The 27,172-nt window shown below is 46.3% G+C and overlaps 1 protein-coding gene across 1 annotated transcript in view; it reads right to left on the bottom strand.

Annotated features, from left to right (window-relative positions):
* Positions 1-627: 627 nt before the first annotated feature.
* pitpnaa (phosphatidylinositol transfer protein, alpha a) overlaps positions 628-27,172 on the bottom strand; it is a 66,454-nt gene continuing 39,909 nt past the window's right edge. The window contains exons 3-12 of the mRNA XM_041197983.1: positions 26,877-27,022; positions 17,854-17,945; positions 13,634-13,641; positions 12,343-12,417; positions 11,918-12,001; positions 7,751-7,828; positions 7,160-7,270; positions 5,183-5,305; positions 3,725-3,793; positions 628-1,743 (exon numbers count right to left, since the gene is read on the bottom strand). Coding sequence (XP_041053917.1) covers positions 3,746-3,793; positions 5,183-5,305; positions 7,160-7,270; positions 7,751-7,828; positions 11,918-12,001; positions 12,343-12,417; positions 13,634-13,641; positions 17,854-17,945; positions 26,877-27,022 — 765 coding nt within the window. The 3' untranslated portion in view covers positions 628-1,743; positions 3,725-3,745. The remainder of the gene's footprint in view (positions 1,744-3,724; positions 3,794-5,182; positions 5,306-7,159; positions 7,271-7,750; positions 7,829-11,917; positions 12,002-12,342; positions 12,418-13,633; positions 13,642-17,853; positions 17,946-26,876; positions 27,023-27,172) is intronic.

The raw sequence follows: 27,172 nt of genomic DNA on the forward strand, positions 1-27,172 counted from the left end.
CATCCTTACCTGGTCTGGCCTACATGTGACTCCAGATCCACAGTAATGTGGTTGACTCTTAAATGCCCTCTGAAATGGCCGAGCAAGTCACTCAGCTCAAGGGCAATGAGGGATGGGCAACACATGCCAGCCTTGCCACTGACAACCATATCCCATGAAAGAATGAAGGAAAAGAATCCTAAACTGAGCACCTGGTCCTTTAGGAGTGAAATCAGGAGGCACCCACTTCACTCTTAACACCTTCTCCAACCCAGCCACCTGCAGAATCTGGAACTACCTCCCTTAAAATTTTTGGCGAGGGTTTCATTTGCAGTTTTTCAAGACTGAGACAGATTTTAATGGTAAGGATAGAGGGGTATGGAGCTAAGGTACAGATCAGCCATGTTCTGATTGAATGGCGGAGCAGCCTTCCACCTGTTCCTACTGCAGCTCCCCTTTCCCCACATTAAAAACCATTGTACATTTCACTGCTCTGCATACATTGCTGATTATTCCACAACTGCAGTTCTGTGAATTAGCTCCATGTCACTAATTCCATCAGTAGTAAGGGTTGTGCTTTCCTGTTCTAATGTCACATTGTTCAAATGCGTGCTCACACACAGACAGAATGAGAGGCGATTCAGGTGCTATTGGACTTTGTTTTATTATTGCATGAGTGAAACAATTAAAAAAATAAGTGACACTTTCTTCGATAAATGAAAACAACCAAAACAAGGTCACAATATGAGAGTGGAAGGTTTTGATGAAGAGAAAGGTGGAGAATGTGACAGAGATTTCATGAAATAAACACACAGCACAGGTGAAGTCAACCAGGAAGGTGGTGATGGTAGTGGGGGTGGGGGGATGGGGCGGGGTTATCGTCTACAGGGGGCAACACATTACTGAATCTCAGCCCTGAGATAAGACCCTGGGACTGGGTAACTGAACACATCCAGATACGAGCAGCACGATTAAAGCCCGTTAATAATAGGCAAACACTTCCTGTGACACGCCTGTTTATCATTACAGAGGAGGGGGATCTGAATGGCGTTAAAACCTTGGTTACAATGACAGACAGCCCAGGATCACTTTTAAGCTCTCTCCCCAATATTGACATCACCAGACCTGGCCCCACACTGCCCAAAGCTGTTCTGGCCTCTCCCTGCTGAGTGAAGGGGTAGAGCACAGGTTCTGATAGCCTCTCTTTTAACTCCCCCACTCTTGCCCTGCCACTCCTTGTTCCCATCCACCACCCCCTACACTTTCTTTCATCGGTAATATTTCTGTGGGTCTGGAGAACACGGGAGTGCAGGCACACTCCGGAGGGGGGAGCACAGGGGCACTTTATTGCACTTAAGATAACCAAATAACTTAATGATACACTAATAAATTAACAACAGTTAGTAGGTTACCGATACAGGAATGAAAATGAGGAAATAACTGAGAACAGCACATCATGGCCACTCGCTGGGATAGATCAGATTGGTCATCATCTAGAAACCTCAACCAGGTTTTGGTCCAGAGACACAGTATTATCATTAACAGCACACAGCAAATCTGAACACGCAATATATTCTGTATGGGATAAAATTTAGTGCCTTGTCCTTTAAATTTCTTTGTCCGCTCACAATCAATTTCTTCTAGAAACATCTGAAGATTTGTTAGAAATCATCCTATAAATGAGGTGATGGGGATGGTTTATTCGCTGAGCAGAGGCATCTCACTGGCTGGGGTGTTGGAGCCTTGGACGCAGACATCAAGAGACTTTCAAAAAGAGAAAAAAAAGTCAGGTCAAAATCAGCTTCAATTTGTCAATCACTCAATTTCTCTATCCTTAACCCCTTCCTCCTACAGGGGTTTAGTTCCTGAAGGAGCTATCACTGGGGGAAAGTTCCTGAAGGTGCTGACTCTCAATGGGGGACAGTTCCTGAAGGAGCTGACTCTCACTGGGGGACAGTTCCTGAAGGAGCTGACTCTCATCGGGGGACAGCTCCCGAAGGAGCTGACTCTCACTGGGGGACAGCTCCTGAAGGAGCTGACTTTCACTGGGGGAGGGGTGGGGGAGTCCCTGAAGGAGCTGACTCTCACTGGGGGGGCAGTTCCTGAAGAAGCTGACCCTCACTGGGGGACAGCTCCTGAAGGTGCTGACTCTCACTGGGGGACAGCTCCTGAAGGTGCTGACCCTCACTGGGGGACAGTTCCTGAAGGTGCTGACCCCCACTGGGGGACAGTTCCTGAAGGTGCCGACTCTCACTGGGGGACAGTTCCTGAAGGTGCTGACTCTCACTGGGGGACAGTTCCTGAAGGTGCTGACTCTCACTGGGGGACAGTTCCTGAAGGTGCTGACTCTCACTGGGGGACAGTTCCTGAAGGTGCTGACTCTCACTGGGGGACAGTTTCTCAAAGTGCTGTCTCTCACTGTGGGGAGGGGGGCGGGGGGGAGAAGAGATGGAGAGCAGCTTTTCATCAGCATCGTTCATCCTTGTGTTTTATTTGTGGTTGAAGTTTGACCTCATCAAGATACTGCTTCCCCATCTCATCTCTCCTGATCCCCTCATGCCTAATGATTCCTGGAGTATGGAACTTGGCCCTTTAGCCGGGATTTAATCAACACTCACTAGCCTCTTACCAGTGAGAGCATCAGTAAGCTGTGCAAACCCATACAGTGGTGAGAGACAGGGTAGAAAGGGGTTGGGTAGTGTTGGCCATTCATGCCTCACAGACTTCTGTGACTTGGGATGGTAATACTGCAGGTCACTACAGTGTGGTGGGTTGTTGTATTGCCCTGTGCCACACAGTGAAATGCCACATCCTGAATTCTGTTCCCTAGCCATGGACTTCAGCCCTCTCCCTTTGTCACCGTCTCAGGGTGAACCAAAGCCACATCTGGCCTCCTATTTGACTTTCAACTGAGTTTCTGATCCCATCAGTAAGATCACCTACTTCCGTAACATCGCCTGACTTTTCCTTGCCTCAGTTCATCTGCTGCAGAAACCCTCGGCCACGCCTTAGTTACTTGCAGACTCCAGTATTCCAAAGCTCTCCTGGCCAGACTCTCACCTTCCAGCTTCAGCTCATCCGAAACTCTGCTGTCCAAATCCTAACTCGCTCCAAGTCCTGCTCATATATCACTCTCTGTCTTCGCTGGCCTACACTGTCCCTTAGTCCAGCAATGCCTCAATTTTAAAATTCTTATCTGTTTTCACATCCCTCTGTGGCCTCGTCCCTCCCCAGCTCAGTAACTTCCTCCAGCCCCACAATTAAGATGCTCCTTAATAATCACCCATGCTCTTATTTCCATACGTGGTGCGATGTCAGGTGTTGTTTGATACCAGCCTGGACTGTTGTGTTAAGGATTGTGACACTAAGTGTTCACTGTCAACATCCCACTGAAACTGACAGTGATTTCTGGAGTCTGCACATGTGTGGAATAACATGGAAATCCAGAAATTCCTGTCTAGACTCCTCCAGAAGGTGCACCGTAGAGGACCACAGACTGCAAGCCCTAATCAATCATGATTTGCCGAGAACTCCCAGTTTTGTACTGCTAGCCTTGCTGTAAAACCCTTGAATAGAGTTATACCTTGCTTTATGAAGTGTAACTGGGTTGTTTATTATTTTAATACCTTCAGAATTACTGCTAAATACTCTTGCGATATTATATTACATTAAAGATGCTTTACAATTACAAACTTTCTTGTAGGTGCAAGGCAGTCTGAAGGTTAACAGGCTACAAGGTACTTACATCATAAACAGGAAACTGGGGCTAGTCATCAGTAGCTGTCAGTCCCCTCACTGGGCCATTCAATATCATCTGGAGGAAGGACATGGAATAAAGTCATTGTGAGCATCAATATAAACCCCAACGCACACCCAACATTGCCCCTAAACCCCAACACACACCCAACATTGCCCCTAAACCCCAACACACACCCAACACTGCCCCTAAAGCCCAAACCCCACACACCCAGCCTCTGGTGACCAGTTGCTAAGTACAGAATGAACAAATGGATGAGAGATGTGGTAAATGGTTCTGTCTTGATGTAGGGGTGTCACAGCAGTGCGATTATAATGACACTAAGTGGCGGATTATGCCATTTCCGATTCCACTATGTGGGAAACTCTGGCTGTTACAGCTCATTACAGTGAGGGGCTGACAATTCCGGCACTACACTTGTTTGACTTCAAAAGAAATTGGTTGAGCTTCAGGGAAATGGGGCAACTATCTTAATAACTTGAGCCCGCCACACTCACTAATCATCGTGCCTGTACACACTCGGAGGTGGGGAATGTTCCAGAAGTAGTATTCCATAATGACTCTTTAATCTCTGTTAAACAAATTCCAAGTGATCAGGGTATTGGGTCAGTGACTGGTTTTTGGAACAATTTTATTTTGGACACAAAGTTAGATTGTGCAATTTATCTCTTGGGATCTCCTGCCTTCTGGTGGCCTTCATATCCTGCATATACACCACAGGAGCTGCAATCTCCCTCACAAGCCCCCCCCACATAGTCCTAAACTCTTACCATGGCAAGATTCCCGACAATGCCATTTCAAATATAAGTGGGAATTTTTAAAAATCAGATTGCTACAGCATAGGAGAGGCTATTTGTCCCATCATACTGTAGCTGTATCAGCAATAACAGGCATTTTATTGGGACTGGCAGTTTCCTGAGCTCCTTTTTTGGAAAAGACACAGATGAAGGAGGCCACAAAACAGATGTGGGCATCTGAGTGGGGAAGGAAAGGAAGAGAGAGACCTTTGTGCAGGGAAGGGGCTAACCCTGCTGCCCCACAACATGGGTGGGATTGTAGAACAGGACTGGTGGCCCAGGGTATTCAACCCCTGCTTCTGTTTATTCTCTGGTTGCTGATATTAACATATCCCGATGTTCCGATTTTGGAAGCAACAGCAACAAAAGGAGCCCTATTCCAACCCACCAGGCCCAGGAAAGTAAGACATCTGACCTTGGTCGCTGTTTTCAGGCTGCGAGCTAGGGCTGTCCCCTCTCGCCTTGGCCTTGATAATAGTGGGTCCAGTGGGTAGGGAAATGATGCCAAATGCAGTCAAATTCCACCAACTCAACATGGTTCAGGTCAGTGGGTCCCTAAATATCTGGTGCTCTCTGCTTTAATAGGCTGTGCTGGGGGATCGGTGGCTCCCAGGGATCCACCATGGATCTAAGCTCAGGCTCAACGCACCTCATCCAGCTCCTTCTTGGTCTCCTCCTCCATACGTCGAATGTCGTCCATAGTAAGTCCGATCCACTTGTCCATCCAACAGAACAACTGCCGGTGGAAGACTGTGAATAGGCGTTTTTCTTGCTGCACTCAAACAGACACAAAAAGACTCAACAACCAGAAACGCCAACTGGACAAGTTTATGTCTTAATCTCAAGTCGACACATTGCCTCCAAGTTAGACATTAACCCCAGCAGAAGCACACGGCCACAACAGGGCTCAGTCCACACATTGCATATTGCTGCAGTGGTGCTAACAGTTCCAGAGTCTGGGCACTTTCACTGATCCGGTGGAGATAGTTGCTTCATTTTAACTCCAATTTCCTTCCTTCCACCAATAAGACTGGAACCCGATGGCATCTTCTAACTATAAAATCATACAAGCACAGGAGGAGACCATTCAACTTATAGTCTCTGCTGGCTCTTTGTGACGAGCTATCCAATTAGTGCCACAACAACACTTGTATTTATATCACGCCTTTTCCATAGTAAAGTGTCTGAAGGTGCTTCACAGGAACGTTAAAGAGAATTTGACACCAAGCCACATAAGGAGATATTAGGGAAGATGGGCAAAAAGCTTGGTGAAAGAGGTGGATTTTAAGGAGAGTCTTAAAGGAGGAAAGTGAGATGGAGAGACAGAGAGGTGTAGGGAGGGAATTCAGGGCTTGGGGCCCAGGCAGCTGAAGGCACAGCCACCAACAGGGCAGCAATTAAAATCAGGTATGCTCAAGAGGCCAGAATTGGGGGAATGCAGAGATCTCGGAGAGTTGTAAGGCTGGAGGAGATTAGAGAGGGGGAGAGGCAAGGCCATGGAGGGATTTAAAAAGGCTAAGAACTTCAAAATCAAGGCATTGCTTGGCCAGGAGCCAATGTGGGTCAGTGAGCGTAGGATAATGAATTGAACTGGACCTGGTGTGAGTTGGGACTCAAGCAGACTTTTGGATGAACTCATTGTAGTCTGCCTCATTGGCAGTCTACCTCCCATCCCCCCTTTACTTGGCCACTCAGGTGGTGTCACACACAGTCAGAAGATTGTGGGTGCAGCAACACCCCCCCCACCCCACCCACCTCACACTGCCAATACAGGACTGGAGCACATCATCTAGGTTAATACTTTGCTGCACTACCGAAGAGGTGCTGCACTGTCAGAGATGCGTAATACTGCATTCACCTGGGCCTGATTTTACCTTTGGCAGGCGCACTCGATCAGTGGGCCCAGGAGCAGTCAGGAAACGGACAGCAGACCGCGATCGGCCCCTGACCACAATTTCACGCTGGTTGGTCAATTAACTGCCAGCCAGCGTGAAACACGCACTGAAAAGCTCAGCGCTGCCGGGGGTGGGGGCAGGAAGAGGGTGGGCAAGACCTTTCCACAGGCGAGCGCTGCGACAAAGCTTCCTGAAGGCAGACAGCTGCCCCAGGGTGCTGGCGACCTGAAAAAGCTGAAATGAAAGGTTTTAAAAGCTGAAAAAAGTGTCCATGCATCATAATCAATCACCTGAAAGTACAGCTGATAAAAATGCTGCCGGCAGAAATTTATTTTTACTTTATTTCATCCTGCCTATGGATGACATTTGATGAAAAATACAAGGCCAATTCTCCTGTCCGCCAACTGTAAGGTTGGACAAGCAATGAAAAATCGGACACAATTGCACTGTTAATGGGCTTAATTGCCCTCTTAATTGTCGGTGGGCGCACTTCTGACTTTTGTGCGTGCCCACCGAGCGCAATATTGCTCGAGTGCACGATGACATCTGGATGCTCACCGGATTGTTACACTGTGAAATCAGTCACCATCGATGAAACACTTGAGTTGCCTGGAGATATTGTATAACTTCACCTCTTCGCTCTACTTCTCCCCCACAGCTGGTATCAGATCTCCACAGAGCAGGAAGGCAGAGCAAATCTCAGTGCTCTGCCTCCCTGCTCACCCACTCACCTTCTGGATGAAGCTCTCCACTTTGCTCTGAAGGCCCCACCATTTAAACTTCACGGTCACGAGTTTGTAAGCACACATGTGTGGCCAGTCTCTTCTCTTTGCCAGTTCTTTCTGCAACAGAATGGAGAGAGGTGAGCTGCGCAGTGGGACCTGTTACAGGGCAGCTTTTAAAGATTTCAGTCTCTGGATTGGGTTCCACTCGCAAGATGGGGATTTAGCGCCCATCACTAGCAGCTCTGAGAGGGGGTTGGTGAGCCTTCTTAATCCATGGGGCTTCGATATCACTAAGTGCCATCTTAGGGCCACTTGAGAGGGCAGATTTGAGGTGTGGGGAAGCTTTTTGTATTTAACCTGCCCTGGGAGTGTTTGATGGGGACAGTGTAGAGGGAGCTTTATTCTGTATCTAACCCCGTGCTGTACCTGTCCTGGGAGTGTTTGATGGGGATAGCATAGAGGGAGCTTTACTCAGTATCTAACTCTCCTTTATAAATGTTTGAACATGTATAAACTTTGCAAGCCAAAAATAATACTAGTACACGTTTGAGCCGATCACAGACATTTAATAATATGTCGTGATCACATGGTATGTACCTTCCAATTAGGGCCAAGCTTTCCACGACCTGTCTTGATGGATTTGTATACTGCGGGATCTTCCTCTGCTTTGTAATCCTGGAGTGACGAAAGGGAGATGGTTAGGCTGGACGCTGGCTGCATTATTCTAGACTCACACACACCACCTCCAGAATCAAAGAATGATTTGTGCCATGCTCAGTACAAGCATGAGGATATTGGATATTACGGTATGTAATCTCATTCTTTGCGAAAGTGGCCACAGAACCTGTTGAGGTGGCTGCAACTTAGCATGTGACCGTGGACAGTATTCAACTCTGTGACCAACACTGAGTTAAACATGGATCTGAATAAGGGAACTTGACAGCCGCCTGTGAAGTTTAAACATTTCATCATTCAATATGGCACCCGGAGACCAACAGTCTAAAGATCCCATACCCCTCAAACGCTGGTTCATCCTTAAACAATGAAAAATAATTGAGCTCAAGTTGAGGCAGGGATAAGAGTGAATGATACAGTGTCAGTTGACAGTAGCCAATGTGGCCTGGGCCCCACGCAGTCATGTGATTGAAACTAACTTTCAGACACTGCTGTTTAAAATACCCTGAACAGAGCAAATCCAGGGCAGAAACAGCTGAACCATCGTAGCTGAAACTTTGCTAATGCAGCCAAAGTGTTGTACTTGTTCCAGCTTCCACTCCATCTCAGAACCAATCTCCTAGCTATTTGTGTACAAGAGGCTTCACAGCTTCATCAGAAACCTTTGTTTCTAAAAAACACCTTCACTCCAACTACAGTATCAACTTAACCAAGATGACATCAGGCCTGCATCAATGTAGAGACAGTTATAAATTCCATTTTTACAATGACAGTTTTAACTGCATTTCTATCTAATTTTTGTGTGCATGATAGTGTGAGTGAGACAAGTGATTGAGGCAGTGAGTTTTCAATATTTGGGGCAACTGAGAGATAATAAATAACCTTTATTTTTAAAATCACTAAAAAAACCTGCTCTGGAATGTATTTTAAATTAGGAAAATTCACTAAGATTAAGGAAATACACACACCTTACACACAAACATCCCAATTAAAGACTGGAAGGGAAGCCCCACAAATCCTGTCCGGAACATATGATCATCGACGGAGGTCAAGAGCTGCCCATCATGCAGATACTATCTGCTTGGTAGATCTATCTGCTTTCCTCTTCTTTACCCACAGCCCTGTACTTATTACCTTCAAATATTTATCTAATTCCCTTTTCGAAAGTTCCTATTGAACCTGCTCTCAGGCTGCATGTTCCAGATCACAACAACTCGCTGATTAAAAAAGAATCTCATTTTCTGTCTGGTTCTTTTGTGAATACCTTAAATTTGTGTCCTCTGATTACCCAGCCAGCTACTACAAGAAAATATTTACTCTATCAAAGTCATTCATGATCAAATCTCTTAACCTTCTCAGCTCTGAGAACAGTTCCAGCTACTCCAGTCTCAGCATTCAACTGAAGTGGGACTAACTGGGTAGCTCTTTCAAAGAGACAGCTTGAATGGCCTCATGGAACAGGCTCAGGGGCTGAAGGGCCAGCTACTGCTCCTATTCCTTATGTTCTTCTGTAAGTTTCTATGATTGTTTCATGTCTGCCTGAGCGACTTGGAGCTTGGGCAGGAGGAAGAGTACCTGCTTCTAACTGTTCTTTCATGCTGCCATTTCCAGTCTGTGGATTGTGGGTGTCATGCAATTCTCATTCTACAGTCGTTGCAAACCCTTGGAGAGTTCCCTAAGTTGTGCAGCTGACTGGAGTCACTGCGGTATTCCACAGTTCTGTGCAAACCACAGCCAGCTACTACTGTCTAGCCAGCATAAGACCCTCATGCAACACAGTGCAAACAATAAGAGTTTATCAGGTAATATCACACTGCTACCCATAGAGAGCACCAGTGCACAACATGGGCCACTTGGCTCTCATTTGGCAACCACTGACAATCAGAGGGACTGGTCTATCACTGCCATCACCTGGTAGGAAATATACAACAGAGGATTAGGTCTTAAAAAGCAAAATATTGCAGATACTGCAGATTTGAAAGTAAAAAAGAAAATGCTGGAAATGCTGAGCAGGTCAGGCAGCTTCAAAAGAGAAAGAACAGACTTAATATTTCATGTCTAACAGGCTGATATCAGAATGACTTCACAAAATACATAGTGTAGTCCACACTCACCCACAAGAATCTCTTCCTCCATGATACCAGTTGTCCTTCAATAAGTAGGACTCTCCCTTACCTCTGAGTCACAAGGCAGTGGATTCAAGCCACACGTGAACGACTCAAACCAGTAATCCAGGATGATGTATGCACTGCGGTGCCGAGGGAGTGCGGCACTGTCCGAGGGTCAGTACTGAGGGAGTGCGGCACTGTCCGAGGGTCAGTACTGAGGGAGTGCGGCACCGTCCGAGGGTCAGTACTGAGGGAGTGCGGCACCGTCCGAGGGTCAGTACTGAGGGAGTGCGGCACCGTCCGAGGGTCAGTACTGAGGGAGTGCGGCACCGTCCGAGGGTCAGTACTGAGGGAGTGTGGCACCGTCCGAGGGTCAGTACTGAGGGAGTGCGGCACCGTCCGAGGGTCAGTACTGAGGGAGTGCGGCACCGTCCGAGGGTCAGTACTGAGGGAGTGCGGCACCGTCCGAGGGTCAGTACTGAGGGAGTGCGGCACCGTCCGAGGGTCAGTACTGAGGGAGTGCGGCACCGTCCGAGGGTCAGTACTGAGGGAGTGCGGCACTGTCCGAGGGTCAGTACTGAGGGAGTGCGGCACCGTCCGAGGGTCAGTACTGAGGGAGTGCGGCACTGTCCGAGGGTCAGTACTGAGGGAGTGCGGCACTGTCCGAGGGTCAGTACTGATGGAGTGCGGCACTGTCCGAGGGTCAGTACTGAGGGAGTGCGGCACTGTCCGAGGGTCAGTACTGAGGGAGTGCGGCACTGTCCGAGGGTCAGTACTGAGGGAGTGCGGCACTGTCCGAGGGTCAGTACTGAGGGAGTGCGGCACTGTCCGAGGGTCAGTACTGAGGGAGTGCGGCACTGTCCGAGGGTCAGTACTGAGGGAGTGCGGCACTGTCCGAGGGTCAGTACTGAGGGAGTGCGGCACTGTCCGAGGGTCAGTACTGAGGGAGTGCGGCACTGTCCGAGGGTCAGTACTGAGGGAGTGCGGCACTGTCCGAGGGTCAGTACTGAGGGAGTGCGGCACTGTCCGAGGGTCAGTACTGAGGGAGTGCGGCACTGTCCGAGGGTCAGTACTGAGGGAGTGCGGCACTGTCCGAGGGTCAGTACTGAGGGAGTGCGGCACTGTCCGAGGGTCAGTACTGAGGGAGTGCGGCACTGTCCGAGGGTCAGTACTGAGGGAGTGCTGCACTGTCCGAGGGTCAGTACTGAGGGAGTGCTGCACTGTCCGAGGGTCAGTATCAAGTGAGTGGTGCACTGTTGGAGAGCTCTCACTTAGAGAGTGCGGCATTGTCAGTGATACCTTCTTTCTGTTGAGACGTTAAGTGGAGTCTGCATCTGATGTAACAGGTGGGCACTGAAAGATCCCACAGTCACTATTTTAAAGATGAGCAAGGGAGCGCCCCAGGCTGTCCTGGCCAATACTTATCCGTTAATCAGCATCTCTAATTATATGGTCTTTTATCTCATTGCTATTTGTGGTAGCTTTCCATGTTTGGTTTGCACAATAAAACATCTCTGCATTGCTGTCAAACAGATGTCTCAGTGCGGCACCGAGGGAGATACACAAATCTGGAGAGGCTGCATCCAGAACTGAGAGTTGATGGATGGATGTAATGTGCTGGGCCCTCATTCACTGCGGAATAAATACCGTAGTGAAATTCACTTCACCTGGAATTGCTCACTGTAGAGAAGAAAAAATAAACCAGGAAACTGAAGCAAAACTTCTGAAATCCTGGGATTTCAGCTCAGGAACCAAAGCTATAAGGGAAACCCCACAATCCAACTTTCCACTGTTTAGTAAATGTCTCCCTAATTAAGTGAATCGGGATGGTTTAAGCATAAAAGAAAATTGCAACAATTTCAGCCAAAGACTTGCTTATTTCCTTTATCGGTGCTAAGAACACAAACAAAATTTTCCCTGGTGTCTCCTTGTTACTTTACATTGGACAGCTTGCTCCACACTTCAGTTATAACCAACTCACCCGTGAGTGGATCTGGCTCCGGTCGGCAATGTCTATGTGAACAACTTCAACATTTTTCCATGTGTTGGGTTCCAGACTGTGTACCTGCCCGAGGGGAAACACATTTAAACAGGCAAGGTCAAAACGGGGAACAGTACTGGTAGGGACAGGTCTGTCACTGTATAACACTGGGGTACAGTACTGGTAGGGACAATTCTGTCACTGTGCAACACTGGGGTACAGTACTGGCGGGGACAGGTCTGTCACTGTGTAACACTGGGGTACAGTACTGGTAGGGACAATTCTGTCACTGCATAACACTGGGGTGCAGTATTGGTGGAGACAGGTCTGTCATGTATAACACTGGGGTACAGTACTGGTGGGGACAGGTCTGTCACTGTATAATACTGGAGTACAGCACTGGTGGGGACAGATCTATTACTCACATTCTCTACGTTCCCCATGTCAGGCTTGTGCCAAGTTTCGATTTTGATCAGGAAGTCATCCTTCATATACTCGTTCTGGTAGACGAAGTGTAAAAGGGTTTAGGTTTGAAGTACTGTTAACAAATTGTAATTAAAAGTATCACACCACACAGAAAAAATCTGCTTTTCTGAATTTCAGGAGGATGCTGCATCCTGAGGTCCAGTATCACCCCATCCCCCGTCGCTGAAATACAATTTCCTCCTGTGTGTCCAGTTTCAGTCACTAATATCCCAATCAGCCATTTCTTGTGCAAGACGAGACTGCGAAAAGCAATGGGGTATTCAACTGTAGGAGGGTGGGACATATACAGGCTGTCACCCTGCCACCCGCTTTTGCTGTTTGGGTGCTGGTGAGGTTGGGGAGAGTTGCAGTGAGGGGCAGGAAGGTGTGAGGTTGGATCAGCAACTTCCTCCCAGATCAGGGCTCTTCGTTCCTTGTCCACTTCCCTAGCAATGTTTTGGGCACTTTTTAGGCCCAAGGAGGAACTTGGGTCAAATCTCAGTTTCCTTACTGGAGACTATACAAGCGCCTGGTCATTGCATGGTTTTAATCCACCAAAGGACTCAACTGGCAACATAAGCAGTAGGGTTTACGGGATGACTATTTTGATAATCATGATGCAGGTATGTTAGTAGGTGTGGAATATAACAAAACATTTAAACAGCAGGCAGTGCAGGAATCGTCTGGCAGTGAGGCATTCTCAAACAGACCCCCCTAGCCTGCTGCAGCCGACACCCTCCAGTGGGTCTATGTCCCCAGAAATAATCTCTTTCCCATGCAGTCTGCAAATGTCTAGGTGCTTATGATGAAAATGTAATTTTGACTTTTCACTGTCACAGGGAATGGGTGAAGTGAATAGTATAAGGGGAAGCTAGATAATCACAGGGGTAAAATGGAGGGTCATGCTAATAGGTTTAGATGAAGAAAGATGGGAGGAGGCTCAAGTGGAGCTTAAAATGCTAGCATTGAATGGATGGGGGAATGGCTTATTTCTGCAGCATATATCCAATGTAGTCCTATGAAAGTCTAAGTGTAAATTATATTTGGAAAGTTACACTCTTCACCCCTTGTCCATTGTAATCAGCTCCTTTCCTCCTCCAGCCCCTCCGCTGCCATTCCTCCAAACTCTGTCTCCACTCGAAATGATGTTCCAGTGGGCAAGAAGTCCCACCAATAAAACATAACCACTCTCCCCGCCCCACCCTGCGGGTCTAATTACTGTCAGGAACTAATCCTTCCATAGATACTCACCGTAATGACTGGAGTCCGCAGCAAGGAGGGACATAGGAGAGAGAAGAAAAGTGCGTAAAGACATTGCAACACTGGCAAGAATGATACATCAAAGAGTGGCTCATGAACTAGGCAACATTGACAACCCAGTCACCAGCAGGAAGAACTGGAATCACTTCACAATATCATCAGGTATGCAGGGTTGCACTTTTCCGAATGAAACCCACCCTATTAGAATTAATATCTTTAGAAAGTGCTGGAAAAGCTCAGCAGGTCTGGCAACATCTGTGGACAGAGAAACAGAGTTAACGTTTCAAGTCCAACATGACTCTTCTTTGGGTTCTGAAGCATCATATTGGACTCGAAATGTTAACTCTGTTCCTCTCTCCACTGATGTTGCCAGACCTGCAGAGATTTTCCAGCACTTTTTGATTTCAGGTTTCCAGCATCTGGAGCATTTTACTTTTATTTTATAATTAATATATTCTTTGGTGTATTTAAAAAAAAAATTTCAGGATATGGGTGACCTTGGCATGGCTGCACCATTTGCCTATCCCACATTGTGCCAAATGCCAGGAGTCTGGGTGGGCTGGAGCCATGGCAGGGCAAGGAACAGAGTGACATGCAAGGGTGGCAGGATCCCTGCCCTTGTAGGGCATTGGAGAACCAGAGATTTTGTTTTTATTTTGAATGACAACTCAGCAACTTTCAAAAGGTAATTTTATCCAATGCAAATCCAGGAATTACCAAAGTTACTAAATTCAATTTCACAGCTTCCCAGGATAGGATTTGAACTCTCAATTGCTGTATTAGTAGGGAATTAAGCTTTTGGTCAATGTACTTCATTGAAGAGATGAGGGTGCTGCATATAACAGCCTTTAATGCCTTTGAAGTCCACTTCCCTCTCATCCAAGAACCATAGCAGGTTTGATGCGCGGGGTCTCGGCTCACATTCCAACCGAGTGACGGAATGTGGACAAGCTGGAATTTAAACTTTCTCCCTCTCCAACAAAGGTGGAGAGGGGTTGCTACCAAGAGGCAGGGTTAGCCCAGCTTCCCCACACACACCAACCGCAAGGGCCCATTGCAAGGGCAGCAAGGGCCCATTGCAAGGGCAGCAAGGGCCCATTGCAAGGGCAGCAAGGGCCCATTGCAAGGGCAGCAAGGGCCCATTGCAAGGGCAGCAAGGGCCCATTGCAAGGGCAGCAAGGGCCCATTGCAAGGGCAATCAGACAACTCAGTACATTAAAACTACCATGTGCTTGTTCCCCCAGTTGTTTCTTGGGATTGGGGGTTGATACTCTGACAGGCAATGCTATATGAAGGGGTCACGATTCCCCCAGGTGACTACAGATGGAAGGTGAGCGATCAGAATACTCACATGGAGGAGGAAACAATTTTGGGTGCAGCTCACTGGCTTGCCCTCTGCCTCACTCAGCCAGGAACAGTGTGCAGAGAAACAAACAGGCATTCATTCTCCCTCCAGCAATACACAAGAGGGTGATACGCAGCTCGCGCTGACTGAGCAGTGAGGCCAGGGAAACAAGGCTTTGAGCAACAGCAGATAACTGCAATTTGAGGGGGGTTGGAAGGCTGAGGAGACATAAACCCAAATCTCCACTCCATCAATCAATGTCGCTGAAGCACTGCCTGCCATCAATAGGCAAGGCCTTTCATTCAGCAGAACATGTTCTTACTGCATCTCGCATCTCATTACAGGGAGGCGAGATCATAATCTAGGCTGCCACACCAATGCAGTCCCAAGAAAATGCTGCATTGTCAGAGATGCCGTTCTTGGGGATGAGGTGTTAAACCGAGGCCCCATGTCTGCAGGTTCAGGTGGATGATAAAAGATCCCGTGGCAGCACGTGATGAACAGCAGGTTACACGTCCTAGTGCTGCTCGTGATAACAGGCTGTGCACAAAAGGTCAGCTGCATTTGCATACATCATCACTGCATTGTAAAGTAATTCAGTGTGCAGAATTATAAGAAGCTGGGAGAAGGTCTCTTCACATTTTAAAAAAGGTCGGCTTCTCACAAGTTATAATCTAGTTTGCTCTTATCTGCCAATAAACTTAATGAAATATTTACATGGTTCTGAAGTAACACTGTATTATCCCATACAACAGGGATCCAGTATCATTTCACTGTCATGGCAATGTCACATTCCACCAGCACTGGACCAAGGTTGATAAATTAAAGAGGAGCGAGGAACCTGCAGGTCTGGGAGCTTTGTTACCTTTGCTGTATCTGTGGTGGATTATACTTCAGAAAACAGACAGCGAGGGGAGATTAATCTCCAGCGCTTGTCCAGTCACTTAAACAAACATCTCTCATTTAAAAAGAGCAAGCAGCTCAGGTTGTTTGCAGCTGTTTTTTTAAGCGTACTTAAAGGGGCCGTTCTCTCCAGGAAGGTGAATGAGAGGGGGATGAGATGCCAGAGCCAGGGCTGAGCTACTACCTATAGCCAGCAGAATTAAAACTAATAACCGATTTTTAAAAAGTAAAATTTGTTGAGTATGCTGCTATTCAGATGTCAAACCCCATCAGGGCTCTCCCATCCCCCCACCCTCCACTCTGTCTGGACTCTTCCATCCCCCCCCCCACCAGGACTCCTCAATTCCCCATCCCCTCCCCACTCCGCCATGACTCTCCCACCACCTTCACCACCACCACTGCCCCCCCACACCTCTGTCAGGACTCTCCCATCCCCTCCCACTCTGTCAGGACTCTGCCAACCAGCCACCCTCACCCAATGCATTTCACACATGAAGAATGACATTGTGCAGTTTTGATCATAACAGATATTACCCAACAGTACTGGTGGAGGAAGAGAACACTGACATTTACCCAGGAGTGGGATTATTTCAGCCACCATGTGCTAATATCTTATTAGCCAGGCAGTATGTGATTGGATAGCTGAAACCCTCACCCTAGCCTTTCCAACACACTCCTGTCTGTTCTCTGACCCTTCATAAACTTGTTCATTCAATTCTCTGTGGCCCATATGCCAACTCATATCAAGTCCTGTTCACCCATCACCCTCTGTGCTCGTTAATCTATTTTGGCTCCTAGTCCTGTAAGGCCTCAATTTTAAAATTCTCATTCTTGTTTTTCAAATCTCTCCTTGGCCTCACCCCTTCCTAGCTCTGCAACCTCCTCCCCAGCCCCATGATCCTTTTGCACATCCTCAACTTTCATCACTCCACCATTGGCGGCTGTGCCTTCAGTTGCCTGGGCCTTAAGCTCAGGAATTCACTCCCTAAACCTCTCTACCATCTTCTTTAAGCTGCTCCTTAAAAACCTATCTTTTTGACCAAGCTTTTGGTCACCTATCCTAATGTCTCTGAGGCTCCTTGTCATGTTTTATTTGGTAACGCTCCTGTGAAGCACCTTGGGACTTTTTTTAACCCTGTTAAAGGCGATATATAAATGTAAGCTGTTGCTGCAACTGATTCTTATTCGATTGGCTGTGCTTATATCTGGAATGACCAAGAGGTCCACGGCTGTGAAACTGCAGAGGTGAGAGTCAGAACCGCACCTTGTGGGGAATAAAAAACATTTTGCGCTTTTGGGAAAACTGAAAACAACATTATCAGCTTCAAATTCAGATAATCAACAGCAGTGATACCAAGTTAGTTATTTTATGGATATGGGTGTCGCTGGCAATGCCAGCATTTATTTTCCATCCATTGTTGCTCTTGAGGGGGTGATGGTGATCCACCTTCTTGACACTCTGGTATTGAGTGGTTCGCTAGTGCACTTGAGGGAAGTCAAGTCAAATTCTGCTGCTGCATTAGTTTAGTTTGGCTGTTTTTCATACTAAAGGGTAATGAAGGATTTTCTAGATTTTTTTTTACATTGGTTATTATTCTTGCTGATTTGAGCTTCATGTTTCAGTAGGAAAAACAGGAGAGGAGGAACTTTGAATGGATCAAAATTGACTGGGAGGGAAAACAGAAAACCTGTTGAGAAAGGTGATAGGACAGGAGCAGTGTTTACACAGCCACACCTTCCTATTGGAATCCTATCAGCTTGACAGTACACCAACTGTACACTCAACCGAATCAAAATAAGTTAAAAGTCATTAGTAACAGGATTAGTTTATATCAAACCAACTCAATTTGGTTTCCATTTGTAACAATAAGATTTGGAAATCAGTGTTATATTCTATTGCCCTCCCCTCACCACCCACGCCTGGCCCAGCCCAATGCACAGAACCTGACAGCTTTCCACTTACCGGTTCTGCAGTATGGGTATGCATTCCAAGCCTTCTCATGCACGTTCAGAGCTCCCTCAGGAGCCAACATCTGCACAAACCTGGGCACCTTGCTGAAAGAACAACATGGTTACTTGTTTCTCGAGTCTCATCATAAAGACAAGTTTAGGAATGATGTCAGCAATCTTCCTGTTCAATGCGATGAGCACATGGAAAAGATTTCCAGTTAAAGCACCAGAGGTGAAGACCGTGGAGTCACTTCAGAAACAGTTGCAAATGGGGGATGGGGTGGGTGGCGGGGAGGGAACTGGAGGCTCTTTTTGGTTGGACGGGTCAAGGTGAGTTGTGCTTTCTGTAGTGTCTTTTCTTACGATTGTCACCTAACAGTAGTTGCAGAATCCACATGAACATACGAATTCGGAGTAGTAGGCCATTCAGCCCCTCGAACCTGCTCCACCATTCACTAAGATCATAGCTGATCTGATTGTAGCCTCAACACCACATTCCCACCTACACCTGATAACCTTAGATTCTTGACCAACAAGGGAGTCAATCTACCTCTATCTTAAAATTATTCATTGACCCTGCCTCCACCACTCTCTGGGGAGAGTTCCAAAGATTCACAACCCTCAGAAAAAAAAAATTCTCATGTCATTCTTAAATGGGGGCACCCCTTATTTTAGTTCTAGTACCTCCCGCAAGAGGAAATCCTTTCAAAATTCACCCTGTCCAGTCTCTCAGGTCTTGTATGTTTCGATAAGATCACCTCTCATTCTTCTAAACTCCAGTGGGTACAGGCTCAGACTGTCTGGCCTTCCCTCAGAAGATAACTCTGCCACCCCCAATTCCAGGTATCAGTCAAATGAACCTTCTCTGAACTGCTTCTAACACATTTATATCCTTTCTTAAATAAGGAGACCAAAGCTGCACACAGTACTCCTTATGAAGTCTTATCAATGCCCTGTACAACTGTAGCAAAACATCCCTATTTTTATATTCCATTCTTCTTGCAATAAATAACAATATTCCATTTACCTTCCTAATCATTTGCTATGCCTGGATAATAAGTTTTCCTGATTCGCGTACCAGGACACCCAGATCCCTCTGCACTGCAGAATTCTGTAATCACTCTCCATTCTGTTCTTCCTGCCAAAGTGAGCAAGTTCACATTTTCCCACATTCTCCGTCTGCCAAATTTTTGCCCACTCACTTAACCAAGTCCCTTTGCAGACTCCTTATGTTCTTTTCACTATTTACTTTCCTACCTATGCGTCATCAGCAAATTTAGCAACCAAACATTTGATCATGCACAACTTTTAAAGAGTACATTGTGTTCCTGCCCAATTTCTCTGAGTGTTGGGCTGAATGCATCATAAACACAGAGCTGAAACCACATCAGTATTGTGTAGGGTCAGAACTTAATCTCACCTGATTTTCACTCTGGGCCTCATCTGCACCTGAAGTGCTGTAACCTGCAGGGGCTGGAAAGTGGGATTAAAAGGAGCAGCTAGTTTCATTTTTCTCTTTTTTGGCCAGCGCAGACATGATGGGCTGAATAGCCTATTTCTGCACTGTAACTTTTCTATAGTCTTATGGTCACCCTTATCCTCTTCCCAACAAAGCACAACACAGACTGCAGGACCAAAGAAACAAAAGACTTGCATTTATATAGTGGTTTTCATGACCGCTGGACATCTCAAAGTGCTTTACATCTAATGAAGTACTTTCGACATGTAATCACTGCTGTAATACAGGAAACGCAGCAGCCAACATATGCACAGCAAGATCCCAAATGACCAGATAAGCTGTTATGAATGATTTCAATTGAGGGATAAATATTGGCCGGGACACTGAGATAACTCCCCTGCCCTTTATTGAAACAGTGCCATGGGATCTTTAACATCCACCCGAGCAAGCAGATGGGGGCCTTGGTTTCAAGTCTCATCCCTAAAGACGGTACACCCAACAGGGCTGCAGTCCCGCAGGATACACTGGAGTCAAACCCTGGGGGAATGGGAACAGTATAGAATTACCCATTTTTCTCCATGGTACACACTGTCCTGTCTGAATACTGTCTCAGCATCTTAATTCACTTAGGCAGTTACTTCATAGCAACTAGCTACACTTAAAATTCATGTATGAGAATTGGGATGAACATCCTGAGATGCAACAGACTCCACATCAAGACAAGTCCTTTGCTCCCTCACTATTTCTATGCCTATTTCTCCCATGTAGCTTTCTACCTCATTGTCCCCTGCCAGTGCTGCTCTGTAAGCTGTTGCAATTGCATGGTCTGTGATTGGAAATTAATATCTCTAATCCGTGCCCCACTTCCTATGCAGGAGCATATCACTTTCCCAGTGTGACAAGATTGAGTGGGGGTCAAAATGATGCTTTCAGCCCACTGCTCTGGTGTCTTAGGACATTGTCATGAATTTAATTGATATATTTTTCCTTTTGTAACAGAACACTTAGCAACTCTGATTCTAAAGGCTGCTTATGCGAAAACAGGATGTGGTTTGTCAGCTTTAGGGGGAACAAACACATTTAAGGGGGAGCTCGAAGGTATGATGGGAGAAAGGAATAGCAGGAAAGTCTGTGGGGGCAGGGTTTTTAAAAAAATTCATTTATGGGACGTGGGCTTCGCTGGCTGGGCCAGCATTTATTGCCAAACCCTAGGTGCCCTTTAGAAGGTGCTGATGAGCTGCCTTCTTGAACCGCTGCAGTCCATGTGGTGTAGGTACACCTACAGTGCTGTTAGGGAGGGAGTTCCAGGATTTCGTCCCAGCGACAGTGAAGGAACGGTGATATATTTCCAAGTCAGGATGGTGATTGACTTGGAGGGGAACTTCCAGGTGGTGGCGTTCCCATCTATCTGCTGCCCTTGTCCTTCTAGATGGTAGTGGCTGTAGGTTTGGAAGGTGCTGCCGAAGGAGCCTTGCTGAATTCCTCCAGTGCATCGTGTAGATGATAAACACTGCTGCTACTAGGCGTCAGTGGTGGAGGGAGTGAATGTTTGTGGATGTGGTGCCAATCAAGTGGGCTGCTTTGTCCTGGGTGGTGTCAACCTTCTTGAGTGTTGTGGGAGCTGCACTCATCCAGGCAAGTGGGGAGTATTCCATCACACTCCTGACTTGTGCCTTGTAAATGGTGGACAGGCTTTGGGGAAGTCAGGAGGTGAGTTACTCAGTGCAGGATTCTTAGCCTCTGACTTGCTCTTGTAGCCATAGTATTTATACAGCTAGTCCAGTTCAGTTTCTGGTCAATGGTAACCCCAGGATGTTGATAGTGGAGGATTCAGTATTGGGAATGCTATTGAACATCAAGGGGAGATGGTTAGATTCTCTCTTGTTGGAGATGGTCATTGGCTGACACTTGTGTGGCATGAATGTTACTTGCCATTTGTCAGCCCAAGCCCGGTATGGTCCGGGTCTTGCTGCATTTGAACGTGGGCTGCTTCAGTATCTGAGCAGTCGCAAATGGTACTGAACGTTGTACAATCATCAGTGAACATCTCCACTTCTGACCTTATGATGGAAGGAAGGTCATTGATGAAGCAGCCGAAGATGGTTGGGCCTAGGACACTATCCTGAGGAACTCCTGGAGCTGAGATGACTGACCTTCAACAACCTAGCCATCTTACTTTGTGCTAGGAATGACTCCAACCAGTGGAAAGCTTTCCCCTTTCCCCATTGACTCAAGTTTTTCAAGGGCCCCTTGATGCCACACTCTGTCAAATGCAGCCTTGATGTCAAGGTCAATCATGCTCACCTCACTTCAAGAGTTCAACTCTTTTGTCCATGTTTGAACCAAGGTTGTAATGAGGTCAGGAGCTGAGTGGCCCTGCGGAACCCAAACTGGGCATCTGTGCGCAGATTATTGCTAAGCAAGTGACTGACATCTGTGATGCTGGAGATCTCCGGAGGAGGCCAAGATGGATCATCCACTCGGCATTTCTGGCTAAAGATTGTAACAAGTGCTTCAGCCTTATCTTTTGCACTGATATGGTGGGGGTGGGGAGATGAAACAGGCTGGGTGGAGGCTGGGGTGGTGGGGGTGGAAAGATTAAACAGCCTGGGTGGAGGCTTATGTGGTGGGGGCGGGGAGATGAAACAGGCTGGGTGGAGGCTCGTGTGGTGGGGGTGGGGAGATGAAGCAGGCTGGGTGGAGGCTAGGGTGGTGGGGGTGGGGAAACAGGCTGGGTGGAGGCTGGGGTAATTGGGGTGGGGAGATGAAACAGGCTGGGTGGAGGCTGGGGTGGTGGGGGTGGGGAGATGATACAGCCTGGGTGGAGGCTGGGGTGGTGGGGGTGGGGAGATGAAGCAAGCTGGGAGGAGGCTCGTGTGGAGCATAAAATGGGGTTTATGGTTCATTGGGATGGATAGTTCTATAAAACTAAGTCCAGAATTTCAACTGTGCTAACATTGTACAGCTCGGTGGGGTGTGAATGGAGCTCTGGATTGCTTCCTGCAGTAAGACTGCCTGAGGCTACTGAAGGCTGGATAACAAATCGTCTGGATGAATTGATAACTATTTCGCACTCTCAGTGTAAAACAGTGTAAAAAAGTGGTTTTCATTTGAAGGTAATGGATTCCTCACATCACTGAATAATCTTGATGACTGAGCTGTGAGGAACTGTAGCTCCCCAAAGGGAGGCTTTGATATTATAAGACCATAAGATGTAGCAGAAGTAGGCCATTTGGCCCATTGAGTCTGCTCCCCCATTTACGGAGATCGTGGTTAATCTGATAATCCTCAACTCCACTTTCCTGCCTTTTCCCCATAACCCTTGATCCCCTTACCGATTAAAAATCAGTCTATCTCAGCCTTGAATATACTTAACAACCCAGCCTCTACAGCCCTCTGCGGTAAAGAATTCTACAGATTGACTACCCTCAGAGAGGAGAAATTCCTCCTCACCTGTTTTAAATGGGCATCCCCTTACTCTGAGATTATGCCCTCTGGTCCTAGACTCTCCCACAAAGGAAACAACCTCTCAGCATCTGCTCTGTCAAGCCCCCTAAGAATCTTATATGTTTCAATAAGGTCATCTCTCATTCTTCTAAACTCCAATGAGTACAGACCCAACCTACTCAACTTCTCCTCATAACAAAATCCCTCCACACCCGGGATCAACCAAGTGAACCTTCTCTTGACAGCCTCCAATGCATCTTTCCTTAGATAAGCGGACCAAAACTATTCACATTATTCTAGGTGTGGTGTAACTAGTGCCTTGTATAGTTTTAGCAAGACTTCCCTATTTTTATACTCCATTCCTTTTGAAATAAACATTCCATTTGCCTTTCCTATTACCTGCTGAACTTGTATGTTAGCTTTTTGCATGAGGACCCCCATCATCAGCTGCAGATTTCTGCGGCCTTTCTCTATTTAAATAATATTCAGCTCCTCTATTCTTCCTGCCAAAGTGCATAGCCTCACATTTTCCCACATTATATTCCATCTGCCAAGTTTTTGCCCAATCACTTAACCTATATCCCTCTGTAGACTCTGTCATCCTTTTTTTAAATTATTCATTCATGCGATGTGGGTGTCGCTGCCTAAGCCAGCATTTATTACTCATTTCTAGTTGCCCTAGTCCAGAGGGCATATAAGAGTTGTTGTAGGCCAGACCAGGTAAGGACAGCAGATTTTTAATTCCACATTTTTAGTGAATTCAAATTCCACATCTGCTGTGGCAGGATTCGAACCTGGGTCTCTGGATTACTAGTCCAGTGACAATACCACTACGCCATCACCTCCTCACCACTTGGCTTCCCACTTACTTGTGTCATCTGCAAACTTGATGATAATACATTCACTTCCCTCATTAATACATATTGTAAATAATTGTGGCCCAGTACTGATCCCCTGTGGCAAGCCACTGGTTACTGGTTGCCATCCTGAAAATGCCCCCTTATCCCAAATTTCTGTCTTCTATTAGTTAACCAGTCCTCCATACATGTATATACTACCCCTAACAACATGGGCTCTTATCTCATTAAGTAACCTTATGTCCATATCTTATCGAATTCCTTTTGGAAATCGAAATATGTTACATCTACTGGGTCTCCTTTATCTATCCTGCTTGTTACCTCCTCAAACAATAAATTTGTCAGGCATGATATCCCCTTCATGAAGCCATGCTGACTCTGCTTGATTATATTATGTATTTCTGAATGCTCTGCTATTACATCCTTTATAATATACTAACATTTTCCCAATGATAGGTGTTAAGCTAACTGGCCTATAGTTGCCTGTTTTTTGTCCCCCTCCCTTTTTGAATAAGGTTGTTACATCAGCAGTTTTCCAATCCTCTGGGATTTTTCCAGAATCTAGATTCTTGGAAGATTACTAGCAGTGCATACACTCTCTCTGTAGCTACTTCCTTTAATATCCTAGGATGCAACCCATCAGGTCCAGGGGACTTATCGGCCTTTAGCCCCATTAGTTTTCCTAGGACTTTTTCTCTGCTGATAGTTATTGTATTTATTTCCTCGCCCCTTTTGCCTCTTGATTATTTAGTATTTTGGGAAGGCTATTAGTGTCTTTACCGTGAAGACTGATGCAAAGTGTTTATTCAACTTCTCTGCCATTTCTTGGTTCCCCATTATTTCCCCAGCCTTATTCTTTAAGCGGCCTATGTTCACTTTGACCGGTCTCTTCCTTTTTATATATTTAAAGAAGCTCTTACTGTCCTGAGTAACATGTAAAGTGAGTCATGCAATAGCGATTATAAAATAAATGTTTCCAAAAATAAAAGTACTAATCAATGGAAACTGAAACTTGCTTAGGGATCATTGCTTTAGGGTGAAGCTACTTGATGATGAAACTGCCTCTGGTTCCTGAGTCATCCTGTATTGTGCACTAGCCCCAGGTTAACAGGGAATTTCTTGCTCCATCGCCAAACCTCCTTAGGTATCAGAGTTATACAAATCGGACATTAATAAATCTAATGGGGAACTCAGGTGAAATTTTACCCAGAGAGTGGGGAGATTGTGGAACTCATTATCACAGGAAGTGGTTGAGGTGAATAGTATAGATACATTTAGGGGGAAGCTGGATAAACACGAGGGAAAAAGGAATAGAATGATATGCTGAAAGGGTGAGATGAGGTAGGTGAGAGGTGCCTTCTGTGTAGCATAAACACCAGCACAGGCCGGTTGGGCTGAATGGGATGTTTCTGTGTCTATAAATTCAATGTTATTAAATGCACATCAGAAACTACTGATTTCCCCTCCCAGGGGGGCCAAGGCCAGTAACATGGTGGATGGGAGATTAGCAGGTAGCAAATGCTATCAGCAGGTAACAAATGCACAGTGAGGTAATTGGCAGGTAGCAAAATTGCTGATAGAAACCATTAAGCCAGGGTGATTAAATCATCTTAAGCATCAGCTCTGCACAATAACTCACCTCTCGCACTCAGGCTTAGTAATTTACTCCAGAGGGAACTGATGCTAAAATACCACCAACGGCCCTCACCCATATCCAGTCTCAGGGCCGGAATCAGACAGTGATATTATCCAGACTGCACATGTAAGCTTTTATTTCTTTACACTTCCACCTAATCCCTACTCCCCTCCCCACAGAAAATGCCTGCATTCCAATGAGCTGTACCAGCTTCAGCTGCAGCACAGACTCACCAAATTGATACCTGGGACTCTGAAGGGTTAGATTATGAGGCTAGGATACATAAACTTGGTTTGTATTCACAAATTTAGGAAATTAACAAGTAATCTAATTGAGATGTTGATGATTCAGGATTCAATGGGATAGACAGAGAGAAACTACTTCCTCCGGTGGAGGCAATGGAATCCAGACCAAGGGGGCTGAACCTTAAAACTAGAGCCAGGCTGTTCAGGAGTGTGTCAGGAAGCATTTCTTTACACAAAGGGGAGTCGGAATCTGGAACTCTCTCCCCACAAAAAAGCTGTGGATACTGCAACAGCAGGGGAGTGAGTTAGAATTTTAAAGACTGAGATTAGATAGATAGATCAGATAGATTTTTGTTGGCTAAGGGTATCAAGGGATATGTAGTGAAGGTATGGAGTTGAGGTATGGGTCAGCCATGGTCTAACTGAATGGTGGAACTGGCTGAAGGGGCTGAATGGCCTCCTCCTGGTCCTGTGTTCTTTTTGAGTTTCACAAACTGTTGCTAGCCAATGTTGGACTTTTGAAAGAGGGTTAGTCGCAGATCATCCTAGCCCTGGGCTTTCTGACTATCGAGCTGCTCACCTTCCCTTCCTCTTACAACAATAAAAACATAAGAACTAGAAGCTGGAGTCAGCTATTTGGCTCCTCGAGCCTGCTCCGCTGTTCAATATGATCATGGCTGATCTGGTTGTGGTCTTAAAACCACTTTCCTGCCTGCCCCCCCATAACCCTTAACTCCCTTGTCGATCAAAAATCTGCAAGTTTTTAAAACCTAGAGCTTGGTGTGATTTAAATCATTACTTCACATCATCTCTCTAACTTCTCCCCTTTGGCACTGTTCTGTTATAGTTTCACCTCCATCGAAGTTTCTGACAAGGTTTAGTATATTTGATGCTTTAGCAGCTAACCACAGAGGTTGCTCAGAGAGATCAACTGTAAGTCTGCTCTAACCACTGCCTCAGAGATTGGGCCATTTTGCTTTATTCATGGGCTATGGGCATTACGGATAAACTGAGCATTTACTGCCCATGCCCAAGTGCTAAGCCATTTGCCTAACTACAACTGAGTGTCTTGCTAAGCCATTAAGGCATTGCTCTGGGTCTGGAGTCACATGTAGGCCAGACCAAGTAAGGGTGGCAGATTTCCTTCTCTAAAGGACAGTAGTGAACCAGATGGGTTTTTATGACAATTGACAATAGTTGTCATGGTCACTATTACTGAGATAAGCTTTATATTCCATATTTTAAAACCTCCAATTTCTAGGTTGGATTTAAACATCGCCGAGGCCTCTGGGTGACTGGCCCAAGGCCTCTGGGTGACTGACCCAGTAACATAATGACTATGCTACTGTTGCAGTTCCGGGTTGGTGCTCAGCAGATTCCATCCCCACTTACCGCTGGAGGTGGTAGATCTTGTGTGTGTATTGTCCCTTCTCACCATCTTTCTCGTACGGTTCATTCTTTAACACTTCAACACCTTCTCCCCCACCAGTCTCATTCTTACTTGCCTCTGCCACAGAGTACAATTGTCCCACCTGGTACTGTAGGGGGAAGGGGGATAAGAAAAGTAAGAGTTTAATTACTTTTTGCAGCCTCTTCTGTAGCTTAAAGGTTGCTGGGCGCCCAGCACACACAGAAATAATCCCAGGCTAATAGAATATGCAACATGACTGACATTTTGCATTAGGCTA

Source organism: Carcharodon carcharias, chromosome 10 (genome assembly GCF_017639515.1).
Source record: "Carcharodon carcharias isolate sCarCar2 chromosome 10, sCarCar2.pri, whole genome shotgun sequence".
Taxonomy (NCBI): Eukaryota; Metazoa; Chordata; class Chondrichthyes; order Lamniformes; family Lamnidae; genus Carcharodon; species Carcharodon carcharias.